The sequence below is a fragment of the Haplochromis burtoni genome, unplaced genomic scaffold (assembly GCF_018398535.1).
Source record: "Haplochromis burtoni strain Fernald_Lab_line unplaced genomic scaffold, NCSU_Asbu1 Contig_136, whole genome shotgun sequence".
In the NCBI taxonomy this organism is placed as follows: Eukaryota; Metazoa; Chordata; class Actinopteri; order Cichliformes; family Cichlidae; genus Haplochromis; species Haplochromis burtoni.
Genome location: NW_024582497.1, coordinates 1,044,389 through 1,068,965, shown reverse-complemented (window position 1 = coordinate 1,068,965; position 24,577 = coordinate 1,044,389). Strand labels below are relative to the sequence as shown.

At 42.5% G+C, this 24,577-nt stretch overlaps 1 protein-coding gene across 10 annotated transcripts in view; it reads left to right on the top strand.

The window, feature by feature from the left end:
* Positions 1–24,577, top strand: part of LOC102293975 (adhesion G protein-coupled receptor L3) — a 274,148-nt gene that overhangs the window by 124,125 nt on the left and 125,446 nt on the right. For 8 of the 10 annotated variants that reach the window (XM_042224362.1, XM_042224360.1, XM_042224357.1 and 5 more), the window contains exons 5-6: positions 5,812–5,921; positions 22,169–22,183. In XM_042224362.1, coding sequence (XP_042080296.1) covers positions 5,812–5,921; positions 22,169–22,183 — 125 coding nt within the window. The remainder of the gene's footprint in view (positions 1–5,811; positions 5,922–22,168; positions 22,184–24,577) is intronic. The other 2 variants (XM_042224361.1, XM_042224359.1) reach the window with 1 other exon arrangement.

Genomic DNA, 24,577 nt, shown 5'->3' with positions numbered 1-24,577 from the left:
TTGGTTTTACTCAGGAGCCAAATGCACAAGGCGTTCAAGGCCATCGCTTCACTTCCTCTTATCATGTTTTCTGAGATTTTTTTCTTTCTTTTTCTGGGTGTTTTAAAGGTTGTGAGTTCCTTTTGTGTTTGTGTGTGTGCTGCACCAGGAGACAGGCTGAATGGGAAAAGATGGATGTTGCTGCATGCAACTGGGAAAGATAATGAATGAAGTCGATCGTGGGTGGCGAAGACCATCACTAAAGCGTAATGGGTCCCAACAGAGGGACGGGGATATTGACCCGTCCGTCACTTTTTTTTCTTCTTTCACTTCCGTCCTTTCCTTCCTCACAAATATAAACCCTCACAAATGTGCACACAGCACACAAAGGGGCACAGGAAACAAACAGCATGCACTTATTTTCGGCATACACGCCGAAAATAAGTGCATGAACGCCAGCTGAAACGTCTCCATTCATATTTGACTTACTTCAGGCGAAATTCTTTCATGTGGATTCTGGATTACAAATGGAAAATGGCTCAGAGCAATTTGGCATGCTGGAAGGAAATGCAGCAAAGCATTTTTCCCCCTCCCCCCGCTGAACCTTTAAAAACTGGCAAACCTTTCTCTTCTTCCACTCGGGTTGGTATTTCCCTCCTAATATAAATCAATTGAGTTCTGAAAGGAGAACAGTGGTGCACACCAGTTCTCTTTTATTACTCTCCAACGTGTACGGATCTGTCTGTCTTTGACAGCGGCCGCACCGTCCCCGTCTGTTTCGCATGTCTCCGTCCTCTTTTCTTTTATCGATTCGTTTGTTCACCCATTCGTCCATCCGCCCATTGATCCATTGATACAGTATTTGACCTGCGTCGGTGGTCAGCGGGCCAAAGGGGACTCGACCCACTTACTGTCGTCACAGGCAGCAGCCGGATCAGCCCGGCGATTATAGTGATTACGGTTTGTGCTTACATAGGGTTCTGCTGCTTTGTGCCACATCTCCCATCGTCAGCTGGCAGCCTGAGTTCTAATCTGCCAGTTATAACAAACAGCAGACGTGGGAACAGGAGGAAAAAGCTATAAGGGAGGGGAAATCGGGAATGTGGATAGAAATGCGGTAGTTGGAGACCAAATAGCAAAATGTTTCTTATGGTCTTTTTGAGATCATATCTCATACATGATTGCATCCAGATGCAGTCCTTGTCATTTGGTGTCATTAAAGCCCTTTTCAGGCACGCCGTATGTAACGTTGCTGCCTTCATCAGTCTGTCGATGGCGGCATTTTGTCATTCAAACGTTGAAACACTCTAACTTTAATGGTCCTCATGACATCGTTCACACGCTCTCCCGTTACATTCACGGAACAAGCCAAGGTGCTTCCACATCGCTGTGTACCCTGTGGGAAGTTGGACAGCACATCAAATGACACACGGCGTGTTCTGGTTGGAGATTTCTTAAATCGGCAGCTGTGTTTTCATAGTTGTCTTGACAGTCAGAGATACAGTTATGTGAATGCATCCGCTCACGCTCTGGTTAACTTATTTCACAATTGTTGAAGTGGAGCTTATAGACGCAGCTCACACGTCTGAAGTAAAAACAGCGTTCGCATCCGTGCCATCCAGTGACTCAAAAATGGAGGAATTTTGATAAAACGTCGTAGGGGTGTAGAGTCGGGTCATGTTAGCCGTCTGTTAAAATTGGCTTCAAGGTCTCCAAGGTCAACTTAATGATTTATTGGTTGCAAATTGACAAGTGTGCTGTGTATTGTCAACATGTAGAAAGATTTAAAATATCATGTCACATGATCTGTCACCTCTCCTTCAAGGTCAAAGGTCATGTGACATGTGACGGATTGAGCTGAGGGCAGGTTTTCAGCATGACAGTAATATTGGCATGGGATACTTTTTGGCTATAGCCGATTCATTTTATTATGAAGTCACAGTAACAGGTTATAACCATTTAAATACATAACAAAGGTTTGTTTGGGTTTTTGAGAAATGACATGACAATGAAATGAATGCTACACATGAGCTATATCAGCAAAAAATATTATACTCGGAATTATGTCAAGTGTTTTAAAATAGGGTTTAAACGTACAAATAAAAGCCTGAAGTTTCCGTTTGTTGTTACGGGACTGCAATCTTTTTTTAGCGGGTTTTTAGGGTTTTAGTCACTCCTAAGAAAAACTTCCAGAAACAGCTTGAAGCAACAAGCTAACGTCAGCTCCTGTTGTTTTTTTTTTCAAGAACTGACTGGATTGACTCCAGTAATCTGATCTGTCACCAGAGTGCCATCGGCTTGGACAAGAAGCCAGCACATTAAGATACTGCCAGGTTAATGGAAAGGACTGCATCGCTGTAAGGGGCTTATGTGCCCATTGAACCTACACACAAATCCGTTTGCGTCTCATTGCCTCTGAAACCTTCCAAGGCGATACCTACAGCAGCTCGTGCCACCTGCTGTTTACTTCCTTCAGTGAGCTGTGCTGTGTGTAAGCAACATACCCCTATACATATTTAAATTCATCCCTCATACTGACTCTATTACCCCTCCCCACTGCTAGTTCAAGGATCAAATCAGTGCCAATTGTCTGACGCAATCCCGATTAACACCCATAATTGGTGTTGTGAAGTCTTTGTGGTGTCCGTAGCTTCTCCCTCCATCTCCCTCTATCTATACATTTAATTGTAATTATTTTTCAGTGTCTGGGTGACTTCAGGACACTATAGGAACACTGATTAGGAGGCATTTGTGTGCGTAGGTTAAAAACATGGACTGATAAGAGGGATTTGGGTCAAGATGGATGATAAGGCTGGGATTAAGTTTGCAATAATATTAAATACACGGTAAATACACGTTATTCCCTCAAGAGTAAGTTATTATAAACCACTGTATGATTAAATTTTCGGATTTGATCATAGCTTAAATTCTCAGCGAGCGTCGATAAACCTAAAAGACGGTATCAGCCCGGTACTTCAGTACTCTGCACAACAACAGCTACTGTGCAATATAGTTAGGAAAAATGTGTGTATGTGTTGCAATATCCACTCTCCAGTCCAGCTTCTAGCTAGATGCATCTCTGCCGACCATCTCCTTTGCAGTTCTTTCTGACATATCATCTTTGAACCTGCTGATTACAAATCCTCCGGGCTCTAAGTAGAATAAAGCAGAAAGTATGGCAAAAGAAAAAGGGTATAGAGATGAGCCCTGATAATTGTTCCCCACTTTCATAGGCTTGACCTCTTATTGTTCGACTGGCGCTTACTGCCTGCAGTTTAAGTCTTCATGGTGCTGACGGTCGGATGAGGCGAGCGGCAGAAGATGAGGCGGATGTTGGAAGGAGGTGGGAGCTGGTCACGTAACACATAAAGCTCACACGAGTCGAGAGTCGGCAGACCATATCTCATTACTTGGCTGGCTCGAAATGAGATGGGGCCCCTTTTTTGCTTGTCCGTCACTGGTGCGATTGATTAGTCAGCAGCCAATCAATGTTAATTAAGGTGTAGAGAATCCTTTAATTGTGGTGTATGAATCATTGTGTCAGACCCTGCCTTGACCTTCACAAGACTTGCGCTGTGAACGGCCTTGGTGGGGCATAAATACCTTTTATATATGGCAATATAATGGCGGTCTGTAAACGAGTATAGATCTGACGAATGGCAATCCTGTATACACTGGAGCTCGGAGCAGGAGGGCCTCACTAAGATCACATATAGCAACCCGGTGCTTTGAACAGAAGCCTGTCCCACCTTCGTATCCTCTTATTTTTCTTCACTTTTTAAATAGATGCAGAGCTGGAAAAGATCGATACCTGTCAAAAGATTTAAGAGTTAATGTTGTGAGATAAGTGTTGCTATTATCTGTGGCGAGAGGCTCTCCGTGCATATGGAGTGGGGCTTTGATTGATGACTGCCAAAAACAAAATGGCACATGAGACTACCACAGGCACCGTAATTGTGTTTTTTAATGAAGACCTACATTTTATGTGGGAGCTGATTTCGCACTCGGTCGATTGTGTCTACTCCGTCCTCTCTACCGCCGCTGCCACCATCCATCATGCAGTCATAACAATGTTACCTGTATGTGGTTGAAGCCTGGTCGTAAGTCCGTGACTTCCCACTCTAATCCTTCACAGAAAGATGAATTTGCCCCTGACTGTGTCACCTGAACCTAAATTAAAGTGAACTTTATGATCGTTATTCATTTACAACATGTCTCTCAAGCGCTGGCTGTATACAAAACGTGGATGTGGCCACTGTGGCATCACACAGTTCTTTGTGAAATCGAGTTTTTAGGCCCCGGTTTTATCAATTTAGTCATTTTTGCTTTCGTTGTGGCCAGAAGAGGCCATAGTGAGACAAAACGTTAGTGTCTTCAGCTAATGGTAGCAAGTTTTGTCATCATAGCACATTGGCATTGTTGGGGAGTAACGGAATACATGTAGCGGCGTTACGTATTTAAAATACAAAATATGAGTAACTGTATTCCGTTACAGTTACTTTTCAAAGAGGTGGTATTCAGAATACAGTTACTTTGTTGAAATTAAGGGATTACACGGCGGTCTTTTCCTGTTTCATATGTTAGGCTATGCCCTCTCTATTTTTGGTAATTCCACGACTTCCATAGCAAGTCATGTTATTTGTTGGATATTTGAATGAAAAATTCCCCAGACCATCATCACGACAAATACAATTTAGAGGTTCAGTTCATGAGTGAAATCAGCTCATTGCCTAGCAGACAGCCACCAGCTGTTATGCTGCTAGCTGCCTGTGGCAATTTCAAGAGCTTCCAATGTCAGAGCTATCTTCTCTCTCTTCTACTGTATTTAGGGCAGCATATCTAAACAAGTCTCTTGTCAGTATTGTTATCCACTAGTCGTTGCTCATATGTGTTGTATGAGATATTGCATATATTATATTAGCTGTGAAAAACACCATATATGCAGTCTATGAGGTGCATTGGTAGCACAATCCTATCACAGGAAGAAGGTTCCTGGTTCAGATCTAAATGCTGCGTTTCTCTGTGGCGACTTGTATCTTCTCCCGGTGCCTGTGTAGGTTTCCTCTGTGTACTCCAGCTTCCTCCCACAGTCCACAGACATGCATAATAGGCTAATGGGTGATTCTAAAATTAGCTGTGGATGAGAGGTAGATGAAGTCCTTGATGAAGTGTAAAGAATAAAACACCGTAGGAATCTATGTTAAAATGTAGCTTGGGGTCTAAAGTACGGCTAGAAACATATAAATGCAACAAGAAAAATACATCAACTCTGAAATTTGCATTAATGTAGAAACACTAACAGCTAATAGCAATCAAACAGTTGAACTATTCTGTGTCTGGATCGACTTGAATCACTGAAAATTCTGTGTTTTTAGAAACAGCAGTTGAACCTTAGGAGTTATAGATAAATATAAATAAATAGATAAACGTGTGAATTCATTTCCTGATTGATTAGGCCGCCCTTGTTTGCTTCCATTCATATTTCCAGTTTGTAACAGACTTCGTGTTAGTGTAGTCTCTAGGTTTAGTGACATCGTGATGGCATATTTTGTCAGTCTTCCTCCGAGAAATCCAAAAATAGAAATAAATTAATTAAAATAAAAGTATCCCGTGAATTCGAGGCATAAAAGTAGATGAGTTGAGTTCATAAACAGTGGAGCTTTGTGATCGTCTTAATCTCTTCTACGGAATAAAGTGCTTTAAAGTTCATTAACCACACACTAAATGTCTGACTAATGTGCCACTGTATATTGTGGCCATTCACAAGGACGTGGTTATCTAATGCTTTACTTATTTATTTATTTTAACAGAATGACTTTTCTTTGCTTTCAGATGTAACAACAGGACCCAGTGTGCTGTTGTGGCAGGACCAGACGTATTTCCTGACCCGTGCCCGGGAACCTACAAATACCTGGAAGTCCAGTATGAATGTGTGCCCTACAGTATGTATCCCCCAGCTCTCCTAATGTTCTTGCCCATTCTCGTTTCCTCTTAACAACAGCGCCTCATCAGAAATGGTCGGAAATACTAAATATCTCAGATGTGTCATCCAGTCTAGTGGAAAAGATTAGGACCCTGCAGTGAGTGCGAAGACGCGCGATGGTTTCTGTTATCCGAAAACATAACACCCTGCACGAGCGCAGGAAATGTGAATGACAGTGTTGCTTACCTGTGAAAAATAATACAGTTTATCAGTTTAGAGGAACGCTACCTGCTGATGCAGCGCTGTTGTTTATCAAGCCGTCTCTTTGTTATAACTGACAGGTGATTAACGCTTCCTGCGTCGTATTAATTCCATGTGGCATCAGTTAGATCAACAGTGTTACAGTTTACACTTATTTTACTCCGAGTGGCGTTTTTGGAGCCGTGCAATTTATAAAAATAGAAGCGAGCAAATCATTTTTGAACTTTTAATCCGTTTTTCGTCAACCTGTTAGTGCTGCTGCTGTTCCAAAACGGAGTAAGGCATATATCCCATAATGCATTCAGGCTTTCTCTTGTTTTTTTAAATGGCGCTTGTCACAACCTTCCCATCAGCTCCCTCGGTTCAAAGCGCATTAATATCTTTGAGGAATCACGTCTGATGATGTCAAGTCTCTATTTCCATCACAGCAAGAAAGGCCGTTTCGACTTTCATCAAAAAGAAAAGTACTCATTCTCAGTTCAGTTCAGCTCAGTGGACGCCGGCTAATGTTCAGACTAGTGAGGCATCTCTGAAGGGGGTAAATAAAAATGATTTAATTAGTGCAGCAGGTGAAAAACACTGTGAGGCTGCAACATAACCTAAGTGAAAACATTTGGACAGGGAATGGAAGGATCAGCATGGGGTGACAGGATGAGCGTGCTGAGAGGATATCCAGGCGAGGCTAAAGGAAGTGGCATGGACATTGCCATATGACCTTTGCTATTGTCTTTTTAATGAACTTTGAAGTGGAACACCAAAGTCACAATAATTACGCCTGCCAAAAATCCTGATGCTCAAAAAAGGGGGAAATATTTAGTCATGGGCATTTAGCTGTGTAGTCTACAGCGGCTGCATTGAAGTGAGTTGTAGTAATTCAAATCAAAGCCATCTTTTAACATTTGATGTCCTTACATGGTTCCCTCAGTAGTGGGCCTGACAGTAGCTTTCATGTTGTGAAGTGAAAGCCCTTTTTGTCTGTGATCCAGAGCTAGCAAATGGTCTTTTTATTCCTCGCTGTAATATGCACATTATGCTATTTCAGTCACCCAGTGCCAGTGTCTTTCCTAGGTGTCATTGTCTTGGGATACTAACAAGGATAAAGCCACTGCAATGAACAGTAGCCCACTTTCAGTCACTTTTTGCGTCTGTCACACTTGCATCTACTCAAGTTTTCAACCTTTTGAACTCAAGCATTTCACTAGTTTACCATTTTGACCATGAGGCAGCTAGAGTCTTGAAATACACGCAAGATCATGAGAAAGGCTTTAGCGGAGGCCGGCACTTTCACCAAGGGGCTACATCAGAAACTGGGACTGTTGTGGAGCGCCGCACGGAAAGCAGTTTAAAACTCCAGTTTTGAAAAGTGCTGTACAAATCAACTTTATTATAATTATTATAATTATTATTATTGTGATTACCAATGAGATAATAAAGAGGGAAAATTATTTTCAGCAGAACTGAGTTTAACTTACTGGTGTGGCCCTCCACAACAGTCCTAGTTTCTCACCCCTGCTTTAAGGTCTGGCCGGTTGGGTTATTACCGGTCAGTAAGATCTCAGCTATGTGTGTTTAATTTTGGGTAATTCTTAAAACACACAGTAACTGCCAGCAAATGAGTTTAATTCTAACATTTTAAACACAAAGACAGCACAAGTCCTCGAGGGCTACAATAACTACATTGCTTAATAGCTACACTGGTTTATTGCAAGAAACTTGTGGCTTTTTTCCCTCTTTAGTTAATAATCAAGCTGCAAGTTGGAGACAGTGACCGATGATTCACTGGCCCGATTCTTTGAAATTAGCCTGCAGCACACAGTCCTAGATGGGTCATCCAGTGTCACTTGCAAGGAAGACTTACCACATGTGTGAGAAACCATTTTATACTTGCTGACACGTAAAAAGATATTATTTTATCATTTGGTCCTCAAGATTTTACATGTAGAAATTGCACGCGCACACTTTTGCACAGTGTAAGAACATTTCTGTGCACATATCAGTGAACGAGGCTCATTCTTAGAAACCTTAACTGGGAGTGTGGACATTATTTTTTCTTATCATAGAGAAACAATACGATTGGTTGATTCTTGCTCTCTTTGACTACTCAGATGGACATGGCAATTTTTTTCCTCATGATTATGTCGGTTGCTTAATTTACATTGTTGCTACTCCAGTCCACCGAGTGTAGGTTGGAGTCATTTTTTCTTTCTTTTCTCCAACACATAGGCATTGTTTTCAGCCGGACCTTATCCCAGTGGTGCAATGTAATTGACCTCCAGTTCGATGGGAAATGAAATTATTTTTGCCCTTTCCACATGCTTGAACAGCATGGAAAAAACATAAGAACTTCCACCCCCATCCCATCCTCTTACAATTACTTCCAATTTATTCTATTGGTGTCAGATTTCTAAAATAATAGACACACGCATTATGGCTCCATACATTATGCTGTAAAAAAGCTGCTGCCTAATGCAGAAGCTGGGTTTTCCTGTCCTGTCTGGATCCCTGTAACACATGCAATTGTCCCCTAAGGTGATGGAAAATTCTGCAATACCCTCAGGACCCAGTGGCATTTTCATTCAGCGATCGCTTTAATGTTTTCTCTTACTCGATAAGTCTGACTTAAACAGTAAAAAAAAAGAAACCATAACTCATAACTTGACTGCATTCCCATAATGCTGTAAAACAGTTTCTGCAGCTTAATTGCTTTAATACCCAGGACTCCTATTAGGGTTCCACGAGGGAGAAATACCGAGGCACCTTGTGTGGTTTAACTATGGATCGCTCCCAGATATGGCCATAAGATCGAGAAATCTGCTGGCAATGCATAAACATGGCAGCAGTCATGTAGCAGTTTATTTGTATATTGAGTGTGGAAGCAAAGTGTAATCACAAGCGGTCACTGGAGACGCATTTGAAACGGATTCGGTGGCGGCGATATGAATGAATTCATCTGTGACGGCCCGGTAAACTCTCTTCACACCTCCCAAATGAATCAATCAGAACCTTTTGGCTGGACTGAATCACACTGAAAGTGCTTCCTTCACATTTGTGTGTCATGCTTACGTGTTTGATTATGGCTACGTGTCTTGCGAAAATAAGTCTCAATGGGGAGGATGAAGGAAAAAAAGCACAATAGATTTAAGTGGTTTGTGTGTTAATTGGAAATGAGGTATGGATAGAGACATGGCAGCTCAATTGTGGATCGGCTTTTAACACAAGTCTCCTTACCGAGTTCCTGAGACTGACTGAAGGATTTGAGTGTTTAATAAGAGGAGCAGCCACCCATGACTCCAACTCTTCTTTCTCTGTATTCCACTGACAAGCTCTCCCTCTCAATCCTAATACTCTTTTTTTTTTTTTACCCTCACTTTCTCTAACATTTCGTCCTTTAAGTCCTCTCGCTGGCCTCCCCCACCCCTCCCACTCTATCTCCCTTTATTTGCCACCTCTGTTCCCTCACTCCAGAGTCTCATCTGCCCCTTCTGCTCTCCCCGACCACCTTCGCTGACAGCTTTTATCTGTTTTCTGCTTGAGGAGCTTCTTTTTCTTTCTTTTTCCTTTTAGGACAAATTACCGGCGTCCTCTCCACATCTCTATAAGCCGGCGAGATTGTGCGATTGGATCCGCTGTCAATAACAGCGGAGGGCTGTGCCAAATCGATGGACACATGTTGCAGATACAATATTGATTTTATTAATTTGCGATTCGACCCGCTCCATCAGTTGTAATGGAAGAAATGTTAGAACAATTACCGTTGTGGGTGCCAGTGTTTGCCCGTGCTGGCGCTGTGGCACGCGCGGCGCGATCCGTCATGTTTTCATTTGAGCTGCTGTCTGGATAATTATTCGATATGAGCTGCCAGTTTCTTGGATGAGGAAATGCCACCGCGTTGAACGATGAGGGTGGGAAAGCAGCGCCGACATAAAGGTGAAACAATAAAAAAGGAATTTATACATTTTGCATTTGAAACATTAAGCTCTTACTAAATAAAGCTTAATAGCATGCGCTTGTATTTACCTCAGGAATTCATCAGAGTCCTGTGAACATGACAAATTTTTAATCTGCCCGACGACTCTTTCTTTTTGCAACACAGCAGATTGCACACGCCCCTCTGTGCAGTTCACATATTAGCAAGGCCGACTTCGGGCACAAGTGACACGCTGACCCTTTATGATGACTCATAAACACGAGCGCGCTCTTATGGCTGACATCTGTCTCCGCCCCGCCCTCTCACCTTGACTTTCCGCAGCCAAGCGGAGAGATGCAAGCGTATTCTCATCGTGCCTTATTACAGCCTTCTTTCCTCGCTCGCTCCGTCTTTCTCTCGGTGTAACTTCCACTTTAACAACTCCTCCCGAAGGCCGAGCTCATGAGAGGTCAACACAACTGCGTCTCCCTCCTACACACCCACCGCTCCTTCCTCGGCTGTAATGAAGCGCTTAGATCTCCTCAGCAGGCCCGTCATCTTCCCCGTCTTGTCGCACAAGATTCCGACCTGTGTTGCAGTGCTCTGCCGTTGACAGCCTGTGGTTGTCTTCCTTGTCCTCCTCCCCTCACGTCGACCGCACTCTTTTGGTAATTACATGTATCTTTCTGTGCAGTTTCGATGATCCAGGCAGGCGATCATGTCCCTTACCCTCCCACCACCTGCCCCCCACACACACAAACACAAAAAAGATGAAGTAGTGGATATGAGGGAAATGTATTTGCGCTGTTCACTTTGCAAAACTTACACTTCACTGTGCTCGGCAGACGAGCTGAAACGGAAAGGCAGAAGACAAGAAGAGAGTGAAAGAACAAAGGAGGAAAAACCTGCTGGCAGTCTGTTGCTATACATAAGCCACTGGTTCCCCCCACTGTTTGCAGCTAATAAGGACAGTGTAAAATCCTGCCTTTCACAGTGGGATCCAGCTCAGCCTGTCAGATACAGCTCACTCTTTGGAAGCTAAGCCAGGACATACGATCATGGAATCGATTGCCTCGTTTGATTGGGGCCGCAGTAATCCCGGAGCTCACGCCTCGTAAAGTTGCGGTGTAATTTCTCATATTTATTCATCCATTCGCTTTTTGTTTTTTTCTCGTTTCAAACTTGCCTAATTGGTTTTTAATTCTTTTCGCCAGTGATAACAACACACCTAACAGGTTCTGGGGGCCCGTAATTGAATAATGGCGTAGATTGTTTTGGCAGGTTTTACCCAGCACCTGCTACCAGTCTCTATCCTTCACTGTTGGCAGGTTAAACTGTGAAATCGATGCTGTACACATGGCTCTCGCTTACACTGCAGCCTGGTTATAATGCGCGCGATTTGCAGAGTCTGTAACGCAGCGGTTACACCTAAAGTAAACACCACCTGTGTGACCAGGAGTCTGCGTCTCAACAGGGTGCGCGGCTCGCCGCTGTGAACTCATTTAAGGATTTTGGATCATTAATAACAGAAATGGTGATGTCGAGGCACAAATCTGATTTGATTTAGTTGCTCGCGCTCGGCGTTCCTACACCGTCAGCGCTCTCCCTTACGAGCACCCAGTCAGCTCTCTTTCCCTCGGATAATCTCGCAGCAACATTTAAGCTTCTTGAAGAGTAGATCGCCCCATTAGATGCTATCTGTAAATCTACTTAGCAGATTGTACGGAAGTTCAGTGGCGTTTCGCCCTTGAGCTCTCTAGTCCACGTTCATAAGGTCCTGCGTGGGAGTCAGTACTGTGACAGCAGATACATCACCAAACCACACCCTCTTCACTCCCAGCTGAAATGCCAGCGAGCATTAGACTGCTTGTTCAGACACCTTCTTTTTTTAATCTTACCACCTGGGCGAACAGCTCCACTTCCTCCCATGTGTGAAGGGGCCCTGTAATGTCATCTCATCACTCAGAGATGGCTGACCACTCCCCAGCCCACGCAGTATGCTTTGACGACTGTGACTTCCTGCCACATATCTCACACTCCAGATTCACACTGGTGCAGTGGCCTGAATTTGCACTGATTGGTCAGAAACTTCTTGCTATTTTTTTTTTTGGGGGGCCTTTATCGAATCCATCCAATTAGGGTGTTCATGCTGGCTTCCTGTCACACTGTTGCAGTTTAGTGGGACACAAAGACATAGTTGATATTAATGGAAACATAGTAGCATTTTGTTGTTGCGACTATTCAAAATGCCTGGTGTGAAAAAGAGAAATGAGATATCATTCAACCAACTATGTGCTGGTTTGCAGGCAATACATAGAAAAGTTCTTGTTTTATTTTGTTTTAAAATGGATCAATTGTTAAATCAATCTACTGTCCACAGACTAGAAAACTAAATAAATGTCATATAAAAAAAATCCATAAATTCAGCTCTGAATAATCCATGAATGAAACTCAGGGTAAAACCCTTCAGAGGAGTAAAACTGGAGAGTGTGATGGATGAATGTGCAACTCAAGTAGAGATTTCTGTCTCAGTTTGTGAAAATAAGTTTCCTAAAGGATGCATTTTAAAGTTCCACACAGTTTGAAAGTAATATCAACAATGAAAAGAAAATACAAGCTCATATGAATATATATTTCAGGTATAAAGAAAGTACAGCCTCGTGCAAGTTCAAGCCCTCATGTACCGGGACATTTAAAACTCATCTGGTACTTTGCAGATGTAGCTAGACCACATTATGGCTCACTCTTCTTTACAATGCTCCTTCAGTTCATTTGAGGTTTGCAGGGATTTATTTGTACACAGCTGTCTTAACGTTCCCCCGCAGCATTTCAGTCAGTATGAAGCTTTCTGGACTCCTGTTGGAGATTTGCTGCTATGCTTGGGATCATTGTCCTGTTGCATGAGTCAGTTTTAGCCAAAGTTGACTTCACGCTCTCTGAATGCTTTGGTATACAGAGTTTATAGTTAATGTTTATGGACTTTGAGGTGTCCAGGTCCTGTGGCTTCAAAGCCAACCAAAATCATCACCCCTCCACCACCATGACTAATGGTTGGTTTGAGATGTTTGTGCTGATGTGCTGTGTTGGCACATGGTCAGTGATCTCACCTTTGGTCTCATCTGTCCAACAACCATTGTTCCAGAAGTCTTGGCCTTATAACACTTTAATGTCTTTCATCCTTGGCATTGAGTTAACACACATCTGAATGTTCCAGAGCAGTAAACTGCCACAACCTATGCTTTTATAGAGGTGCTAACACTTGCTGATGATCAGTTAATCGAGTGGATTGACTAGCAGCACTTGGCTATTATTTACCCTCTTACCCTTTAAAACCGGTCGGAGCGGCACGCTCCGTTTTGCGTAACTATTTTTAAATCCCTGTAGAACTGCGAACCACGTAAGCTAGCGCAATAATTTTTTTTGCATATGAAACCGGAGGAGTTGTACTTACATCTTATGCCATCAGCTTGCCCTAGGTCACGGTTTCCTTCCACATATAGCTTTGCAAAAATTGCATAAAAAGCACTTGCAGCAACAAAAACATAATATTCCAGAAACACGCTTTGCCGATCCGATCAGCTGTTTGTAACACTTCCTACGTCCATCAGCGCGAACTATCGCATGTCCGCCATGACCTGCCTGAAACCGGAAGTGACGTCATTTTGCGGAAAATGTAGTTTTTTACCTCGGGCCTTATGAGCCTATACTGGTGTTTTTAAAAGTATGTTTGACTTTATGCTTTTCTGAATGTGTTTCTGGGATGCTTAGACTCATATTGCACTGCTGGAAATAGTTTATTTTGATGCACATGCTGTTTTTTTGCAAATTTGCATTATAATATTTATTTTTCGTTTTTCCTGCAGTATATAAAAATTGGTGTATCTCAAAAATAAAACTATGAAGACACTCAAAATAAATTTCCTGTTGGAAACTATTTTGTGCAACTTTTTTGTATTTACAGTTTTGAGGGAAAACCTCTTAAATTTCTCTAACTAGAAATATATGTAAACAAAAACGATTTTCATTTTTTTGTAGTTTATTGCACTTTTTTGTAATTTATGTAGTTACTATGGACTTAATGCATACATATTATTAATATTTGGGCTATAACGGTTGTATTGATGTATAGTAACTTGAAATGCTCCCAAAAATGGCCCTACAGCATGTAAAAATATAATATAAGCTCTGGCGGACTTGGTTCTATGGTAGGTCTTAAAGGGTTAATTCCCACAGTATTCCTATGGAACTAGTAAAGAGGACTTTATAATTTCCACGTTTGTGAGTCTGTTAGTGTCCCTGTGACGTAAATTTCAGGCAGTGGACTTCAAGCAAACTATAAAGAAGTAGAACAGGAAGGACTACACCACTCAGCCGTTCATGTCGGTGTCTGCAACTGAGAATAATCTAGTCTTAATAAATCCTTAATGTGAACTTTTTACCATGACTGTAGATATTACAGTGAAACTGAAATCTTGTGTTTATATATCCAGGTACTCTGACTAAAAACATTTTTACTATTAAGCAAATGCAGATGTACAGAAAATGAAATTGATAGCCACTAATTTTAAAACAGAGTTTGCCTGATTGCCAGGTGGTTAAAAGGTAAACATAAAATAGAAAATGGCATTTCTAGGGGTGGGATTATCCCCTGGAAAAAAAAATATGATGTTCCCAGTTGAGAGGCGATATAATTGCACAGGGAAGCGGTGATTACCGGTGTGGATAAATGGCCGTGTTAAAGGGGTGAATCTGGACATGTGGAAACTGTTTCCCCCCACTAATAGCTGAATAAGCTGCTGTAATCTATCAGGTTCCTGTGCTGTAGCAGCTGCTGTTTTTGCTCAGTGACATACATACAGCATCATCGTTGCCTTTCTTTTTTATGTTGTTTAAAAAAAATAATGCACAATCGCCGAAAGAGCTGCAGAAATGTTCATAAACACCCATTTATGTAACACAAGCAAAGCTTTTATCTCAGTGTTAACCCACCCACTGCACACAGCCCCACACAAACACTCACTCGCGCACATGTGTCTGAAGAGATGCTGGGGTGCCAAGTGTCGAGGATACATTACTAATTAGAGATCGGTCTCTTCAGGGGGTCTCTCCTTTTTAATGATCACCCTACTAATCAAAGCTCTTTTTGTTTTCCCCTTTCTTTGTTCGCTGGTGCTCCTCCGCGTCCAGCCGCACACCAGACTAAACACTACAGTTATTTTTGCCTCTCCTCCACAATCTCCCCCACCGCCCCCACCTCCACCCCGCTGTTCTCCTCCATAATTTCAAGGTCCTTGAAAATCAAGACGTATTTTAGGAGGTGCAATTAGGTTATTTCTGCTCCAGTTGCTGCTATGTTCCATAAAAATGTATTTAATTTTGTTTTGCTGAGCCTTCCCTTGTTTTTATTTTTTTTTTATTTTTTCTCCCACCGTTGGTCGGTCTCACGTTGATAGCAGGTTGGATGAGCGCCAAGTCCTTGCACCTGTCCCTCAAAGAGAGACAGACACGCGCACAGACAGAAGACGCGCACAGCATCCTGCGTTGTCAAGGTTATAGGACGGCATAGCTGCTTCCCAGTAGGAGGCAGGCAGAAAGCGATGGAGACAGAAAGGAGACGCTAGGGAGATTGAATAAGTACCAGAAGGAAGCACAAAGAGAGCAGACAAGTGGTTGAAAGAAAAAAAAAAAGAGGGCTGTTGAGAAATGGAACCTGTAATGATGGTATGGGAGACTCATGAGCGCTAGGCGAGGGAAGGGATAGGAAAAAAATGAGAGAGATGAAGAGAGAATTCAGAGAAAGAGAGATGGCCGCCTGCGTGTCCTCCCCCATCCTTAGGCACATGCTATTCAAAGCCCTGTAATTTGTGTCATTAATTAAAAAGCTGATGGGATGGAGTTGAAGGTTTTGCTCTCTGCAACTCCCTGCTTGAGACAGTGGGGTGGGGGGACGGGAGTGTGTCAGGGTGGGGTGTTTTGGGGGGGCCGTATTGCAAAAAATATTGCTGCCATTCTGCCATGAATCTCTATTAGTGGCTAATGATACCATTCTGATACCTCTCAACCATTAGTGTGAAATTGGGAAGCATTAATTATTCAAATGAAAATCCATACAGCTGCCGCTCACATGACAGCGTGTATGCGCTCGCAGCGGCTAAAGATCCCCATTGTTAGCTGCTCGCCGTTTGCAGGACGTGGGCTGTGAGAGGTCTGCACAGCAACCTGTCAGGTGGAAATTATACTTGAAATCTTGTGGGGGGAAAAATGAAGTAAGGACTGTGTTACACAGAGGCTTTAAAATTGAATTTTATAGGGTATGGTATTGCTGAGCGGCGGGGTGCATATAATCATATTATCTAAACTGTCAAAACTGAAATATGTATATGCACACAAGCAAAAACCTTATTGCGTTTCCTTTAAGTTTTTCATTGTTACGAACAGCTGCTGCCCTCATTTGTAGCCAATGGGGGATTTAGGGGGTGGAGGGGAGGTTGTTAGCAAAATGGCCAACCACGGCGGTGTCTGCGGTGCTTTCTGCATTAGCATGCATGCTCTGCAAAGTGACTTCATCGCCGTGATTAGATGATCAAGTTTGCCTTTTGCTTTCCTGTAATGTTATGAAAATATATTCAGTGCGACCTGTGCAAAAAACAAACCTTAGATCCAGCCACCGCTACATCAGAACATTTTAGGGGAGGCATGGCTACAGCTACACTTTCTGATCTAAATGTATGGTTTAGCCCTGTGATAGACTGGCAACCAGTCTAGGGTCTACCTCGCCTTGTGGCCTGTGACCGCTGACTCTGCATTGGGTAAGCGGAAGAAAGTTAATGGGTGGATGTTTGACTTAACCTAGTGGCAGAGCAGTGACTGATTAACCTTAAACATTGACCTGCGCTGACTGCACAATGTTCAGCTGTCAGAGTTACATATATATCCCCCAAACTGTGGCATGTTTTGAAAGATAAACAGCTAGTGCCCGGTAACGTGCATCTTTTTAAGCCGTACATAGGTTTCCGGTTTGTTTCAGCCATCTTGCTAATGTTTCTGCTTGTTTTTGTCTTCTTCACAGCACAATAGCTAATTTTTTGCATGTAGCGTGCTCACGGTCCACTGGGTAATTGTTTCCGATGTTCCCAGATTAGTGAGTCAACTGGTTATCTAACCCTGGACCAGTCCCTAGATAAATCAGGTTGTGGAAGTGAGTGGGAGCATTGAGGTGTGTTAAAGCTAGGCATTGCAACCTCAAACTGCTCCACCCATGCTTCTCTGTGGCTAAAAGATTATCCTGCTTGCACCGGGCTGCCTCCAGGTATGCCAGCATGTAGCTGTTTGAGGCAACATGTTACATTTTTTAAAAATATGTATCTCAGATAAAGTTTTATCTGTTGGCAAACCCATGCCAACAGGTGATGTTTTTTTCTGGATTTTTGCTTGATTAAAATGAAACTACCATAAAAAGTGAGCACAATTACAAATTCAGCAGCGGATCAAATTATTATCTCCCCAACTGTAAGCATATAAATGACATTCAATGCTCAGCGGATTGCAGGCTTCCCCAACCGTATAAACAGTACATTTGCACAATAACTGAAACTAGCATCACTGAAGGAACAGCGGGCTGGGAGGTCAATTCCTTGATCACGGTTCATAAGATTTGGGGAAACCTGCAGTCAGCCGAGACTGAAGAAATCACTTGGATGAGTGACGAAACGTTTCTCCCACAAAACGCTACGTTTATATGAACAGAATCGACTTTGAGGGATTTACTTACCTGGATGATTGAGCAAGACGACATTTAAATTAGTTTAATAAAACAGATGAAAAACACAAAGGGAGTCAAGCTTCTAGGACGCCCATATTTAAACAACTAACTTAGCAGCATTTAAAAAAAAAAAAAAGCTTTGGTCCCTATAGGTAGTTTCCCCCCTTCATAACAGCTGGATGACGGTGGAGTTTTTTCAAATAACTCATCAGTTTTGATAGTGTTAAGGCTTAAATTTACGTCTGTGGCCACCTGATTGACTGGTGTGCTGACTGCTGGGCTTCACCTCCTCTAATTCCAGTCTCTGAACTCGCCCTCTCAGCTGCCTTTGCTGTGTCGGGGACTAATCTGACAAATGACATGGCACGCTGTGTGGCATAGACCATCCAAGAAGTTTGGGCTTCTGTTTTGGTGACCGACATAATGGTGTTTTCTTAGTCTGCTACCTAGCACAGTTTGCTGCTGCGTGCTAATCAAGGTAGCTGGCTGAAAGCTGAGCAGTCCAGCATGGTACAGATGGTAACTTCTGGCAGTAAAAAGACTTACAAAAGCTTGACCATCAACATGCAGAATAAAGGCTACAGTTAAGCTTAATTTTTAAGCCATAATAAAACCAGATATTATAGTGAATAATACTGACACATAGCGCTGTATATAACTCACGAATAGCCCTCCGAAGCCATCGGGACAAGGCTCCATCAAATGTTTCAAATATAGGGTACAGGCAAAGGATCATTTTTATTTTGTCGAGTCAATGAATATGATGCTCGAGGGCCTCTTTTATGCGACGGCTCCGCGCCGGGTCCGCGTTTCATCTGGAAGGACCCTTATGTTTTTTGATCTGTGCGCACTTTTTTTGATAGTTTCTCAGACGTGAAAGTGGGGACAGAGGAAAAAAGGCGAGGAGAAGGGAGAGAGAAAAGAAAGAGATGAGAGAGCTAAGTGCTTTTTAGTGACTCAGTGACAGCCGTGACCAAAATCGTATTAAGGTCACAATGGGGGTGGTGCGGTGGAGTAAAGAAGCTTTTCAAATGAATCAATTCTCCATCTCTGCTTTTCCCCGCTGCTTCTCTTGCGTGTGTGTGACTGAGTTTGTCCAAGGCGCATATCGCAGGTGTATATCTCAGTCTGTACTGTCTACGGCGAAACATGAGTCGGTTCAAGCGTTCTGATGGGTGACCTTGTTGCATCTGGCGGTGTCGTCCGGTCGAGCGAAAGGGCCGCCGTGCTGGACTTCGCCCAGGGAGCAGCGTATTTCCTTGTCAGGGATTTCATCCACATCCTTTACTCCCTCCTCACGCCGTCTCCCCCGATGATTGCGTTGTATACCGCTTCTCACAACCCCGCCACTAATGCCTTTTTCTTTAGATCATTACCCTCCTCTCGCCTCGGCGCTGTTAGCAATCGCTCAATCAGAAACGCCGGCCTCCCCGCGGTCCCCGTTGTGTGGCCATTGCTCACGGGAGGTGAGGAGGCTTTGATCGGGTAGCGTTTGGCTGTTTACTTTGATTTGATCTATGGGGTCCGCATGCTGTTCAGAGTTATTGGCAAATTTGGGGTGTCGGTAACAGCGATTCACATGCAGCCCGAAGCAATGGTTGCTCGCGCTTGGTATGGACTTGTTGTGTTGCAGTGACAGCTGGAGTGTTTTCTGTTAATAAGGTGCTGTGCTGTACCAGTTTATGATCTGACAAACACAGACGACTTGTTCAAGCCTCTCCCCTCCCGTTGTTTTCCTCTCCTTCGTGCTCTTTCCGTCCTCGTTCTCGCTCCTTTTCGTTGGCTCAGTGCCTTCATTAATATTGTTCTCCTCTAATAACTTTCCCATCTTTCAAACTTTACCCCACCTGCACCCTGCCCACTGACCTCCATACCTCACTCTGTTGCACTCTCCATTTGGAGGAGAGGACTCTTGTAAGCCCTAGTAACAGAGGTTAATCCTCTCTTATTAGAACCGGGATTACTGAAGGGGAAGGGACAGGAGCAGGCGCACGGGGTGGATGCTAACGCCAACTACGAATGAAGGAGACTGACAAAACGGCATGTCTGACATAAAAGGCTTGTTCACTTCACGGAAAAAAAGAATTATATATAGAGTTAAGATGTAATAGGCTCAGTAGTTTGTTTTCAGCAGGCTTTCGGCGTGCTTGTTTAGATGTAGACTGCAAACAGCTCTTACTTTTCCCTTACTCTTGCAGGAGTCATGTTTAAAAAAATAGGTCACTCAAGCTCCCACTTGAATACGAGATGCTACATAAATTTACTTTAAATTTGAAATGAGCTACTTAACGTTTGAATTGACTAACAGAAGTAGATCAGTGAGAAACATATTTTCTTGCCTGAAGTCACCGTGATGAAGCTGAACTCAGAAGTACATGGAGTTATTATTCACAGTGGATAATGCTAATGCGAGAGAGATCTCTTGGAGTGAATTAATCACTTGATTCTGCTGATCTGCTTAGCTCTTCTGTGTGATTTAGCATCTCTTAGCTAGCAGGTTTTTAATTTTATTATTTAAATCATTTATTTTTATATTTTTTGGGTAGATAGAAAGGCTGAGAATACTAAATTTGAACATGCTAGGTGACCACCAGTGTTGGGTAAAACAGGCTACAATGAGCTACAATCAGATGACATTTTACAGCAGCACAGGCATGTTTCTTTCTTCACACTTGCACTACATCACCTGATTTCAGTTTTAAAGGGCATCGTTTTTAATTTTTAATGGCACAAAAGAACAAGGGTGTGACAGTAAATGCAAACTGCGTCCAAGACAGACGCAGTTGCTATACACTGCTAACATAACTTCAATTCTCTGCAAAGATCTCTGCAGATAGCATGCTAACACAAAGCTAGCCAAACACCCAGAATGATGTTAAAGCTGAAAGTATGCTGACCCCAGACCAGCCGCCTGAGGCTGATCTTCAAAACAGGCAGTGGTGAGCATTAGTATTGTAGCCTCCATTTCTACAGTAGAATTTCAGTGGATTGATTTTGTTCTCAGCTTTGCATTAAAAGAAAGACTGTATATACGTCCTCATTAGGATAGGGATTTGTGCTAATGAGACTCTAGTTGTAGGGTTTTATTATTAACTGATAATCAGGCCATTTACAGAGTAATGCAAAAGTAAAGCAGCAGGTTGTGCGTTACTTACTCCAGAGAGTAATTAAGTAACATAAGCACTTTTTTAGAGTAACGAGTAGTGCTGTAACACATTATTCCTTTACTTAGTCATCTAACTACCTCAACACTGATGACCACTGATAAAACTCCAGTTTAATACTAACGTGCAAATGGTAACGTGTTTGGAAATATGTCAATGTTTCAAGTGTGTGTCAATAACAATGTGTTTATGCAGATTTAAATCTCGATCTCAGTCCAAGTGAAATCAATATCCAGCAAGTCATCCATTATAATAATCTAATAACAGTCGCACCAGTCAATTTAGAATGATTTACATCATCTGCTGCATCCCATTGAATAAGGGGAGGTATCGTATACGGTAATCATCATTATTGTCATCAGTCTGTTCAGGTTATGAGTGTCTGATTATTAGTTTAGGAGCTAAATCAATGTGTGGTGTTTTGCAGTGGCTGAATTGTTGGACAGATTATTTTCTCTTTTCGCTTGAACAAACTTGAAAATGGTTAAAACATTTCTGAAGAATTCAGAAGTTTCTAATTATCATAACATTTTAAAAAGTCTACAATATGTAAACATTTTATATGACTGGAGAAAATTCAGTTGCATTATATATAGTATAGTATTTTATATACGGGTATATATGGTTGATTTGTTGATAGTTGATGATGATGTGAAGTGAATGACCCTTTGCCTTGATTGTACGCCAGGAAGGGTTCTAGCCTAGGTCAGCATAACTAAGGGAGGGTCGGGGTCACCTGATCCTGCTCTAACTATAAGCTTTAAACAGAAGCATTAAGCTTAAACCTGCCATCTATAAATGACAATATGTTGAAATGTTTTTTAAGCCTTTTCTAAAAGCCCTGCCTCGTCTCATAGATTCCCATCCCCACAGCGATGTCTCTGTTTTTTGTTGCCGTGCAGGCGTCAGTGCAAAAGCCCAGAGCATGTTCTACAACAATTTCAGAGTTGATTAATCTGTCTTTTTCCAGCAGGCTCATATGAGGCGCAACGCTGTCTGCTTCATACAAAAAACAAAATAAAAACAACTGACGATCAAATTTTGTGTGTCCCTCTGTTACTAACCCATGTTTCTCTTGGAGTGTCTGGAAAATAAAGACAGTGATCATGATGTTAACCTGTTCTTTGTATTTTTTCTTTCTTTCTCTCTCCCCTTCATGCCTAAAAAAATAGAAGTGGAACAAAAAGGTAACTAAATACCAACAACTTTTCTTTGTCTTTGTCACCTTGCATTTCCATTTGGGCACGCGCTTGCTATTTGCCGGTGACGGGCCGCTACGGCAACTTTTCGTAGGACCATTGTGTTGTTCGCTACTGTGGCTCAACATGCATTTCATGGGGAATATCTGGTTTTTCCATGAAACACCGTTAGGGAATTTCATGTACAGCAGCGTCCAAAATATTAATTAACCTTCCGACCCCGTGCCTTCACTTCTTGTTCATCAGCAGTATCAACCACACGGGTTCTGATATCCAAGCCATCGCAAACCTCCTCGCTGCTGAAATCTCATAACCCCAGCGTGTTTTTATTCCCTGTAATAACTGAAAATTCTTCCAGCTCTGCGTTATCAGCTGCATAATATTAAAGCAGAGGGCTATACAGGTTGATCAATAGCTTGTCCAGTAAGCTGTCAGCATTTTTCATTATAGCTCTAACATGATGATGACTATAACCTTCAGGGACTAAAAAGAGTCAATACTAGGGATAAATCATAGCAGCTGTATTCTTACCTTATCAGCACTGTATGATGCTGCAAAACATATGCTAAAGCTACACTTGTGCCCCAGGAGCTTTGCACCGTGTTTGTAGTCTTACCTTTTAACACGACCTGGAGAATTTGTTCGTTGTCAGATGTTAACAATAAAGATGTATCGAAGCCAAACCACAGAAATGGAATGAGTTTGGCTTCGATACCTGCGCCGCATTATCTTTTTGCACGACGCCATAAATATAAAGCCGGGTTCGAGTTAAAGATGGGATTGAAATCATTAAACGAGTCGAGAGCTCTGCTGAAATGGCCGAGGCAATGCATTTTTTTCGGTCTCGTTGTAGTCATTAGTTAGTGGCGTGTCGCGAAACCAAAAGCAACGAGAACGAGCAGCGAAGGTGAGTTACAAACGTTTTACCGATGTGACGGGCGCTGCTGTGGTAACGGTTGTGAAGTTCCCCATGAAAGCCATGTGAGCCTTTGTATCGCTCCTCTAATGTCTTCCATTCACTCCTCCATCTCTTGCATCCTTAAAAACGACAAAAAAGCATATTTTACAACCTCCATAGAGCCCAGTGTGCTGTCAGAACAAAGCTTGCCGACTCTGACCTTGTACCCCAGCGCATCTTGTGTTTCTCAACCATAGAAACGGCCCTCTTAGCGTTTAGCTGAGCACCGCTGAGATGTGTGCCGAGGCTGTATGTCAACAGGACGCATCTCGCCACATTTTCACCTGCAGGTAGACAACATGTTTAATCTTAGGAGATTACAAGGGAAAGAAGCCTCTGTGTTTTTTGTTTTGTTTTTTCTTCCCTGTCTCTTCCTCGACGGAGCCCGCAGCTTTTACCTCTCAATGGATCCACGGCTAGAAGCTGTCAGCGCACTGTCAGGCTGCTGGCCTGCTACAGCGGAGAGAGCCTTCTCGCACACATCGTTTTTATTTCTGATATTCGTCTGGAGCAAACCTGTTGAAAGTGGGGGAAGCTCTTAATTGTGCCTTCTTTTCTGCCTGTGTTTCTCCTTCGTCTGCTGTTTTAGCGTTCGTTGTTACATGTGTTATTGTTTGTACAATTTTAATTGCAGTATTAAACTCTTACGCTGTGTTGTTGTTGTAATTCTGTATGCAGATGCAATCTACTTAGAAAGAAAAGAAAATTATAATTGTCTCAGTCCACGATAATCCATAATGAACTAAAATTAGCTTTCCACCATTGACCCTCTCCAGCTGTATTGGCTTTATCAGATCTGACTACAAACCGGTTTACATATAATTAGTTTATTGTGTGTGGGGCTGTAAATCATGTCACGGGGCTGAAAAATGTCATGTAGGTGAAATAATGGACAGGCTATCATTACACAGATGATGTCACTTTAATTTGTTTTCCTTCTCCTAAATCTCTACCTTGGCCAATAATTGAACTGCAGCTATTTATCAAAAAATTTAGGTTGGGGGGGGGGGTTGTGTCTTTAATGCTGTTTACTAAGAAGTGCCGCTGGGGTGCTTTAACCAAAGAGAAGAATGAAACCTATTTTCTTCCCTGGCACAGTATCTAATTGGATGTGAAAAGAAGCCGTTGTGCAAAGTTTAACTGAAACTAAAGGGAACCAAAACGGTAATTTGTGTGTGTTTCTGTGGGCGAGTTAGTGGTGTTCGGGTAAGTTCCATCAGTGACTTCTGACTCGTTTCTGCTCTGCATTAAGTCAGCAGAGATAACCCTGACTTCATTTACTCTTCTCTCCCTCCAAACTCAAAGCCAGTTTATTCAGACAGATTGTAACTACCTGCCTCTGGGGTCCGGTAACTGTAGTCGAAGTATCATATGTAACAGCTGAAGACTACAGTAAGTAATTGAAAGCAAAGCAGTGCTCACTG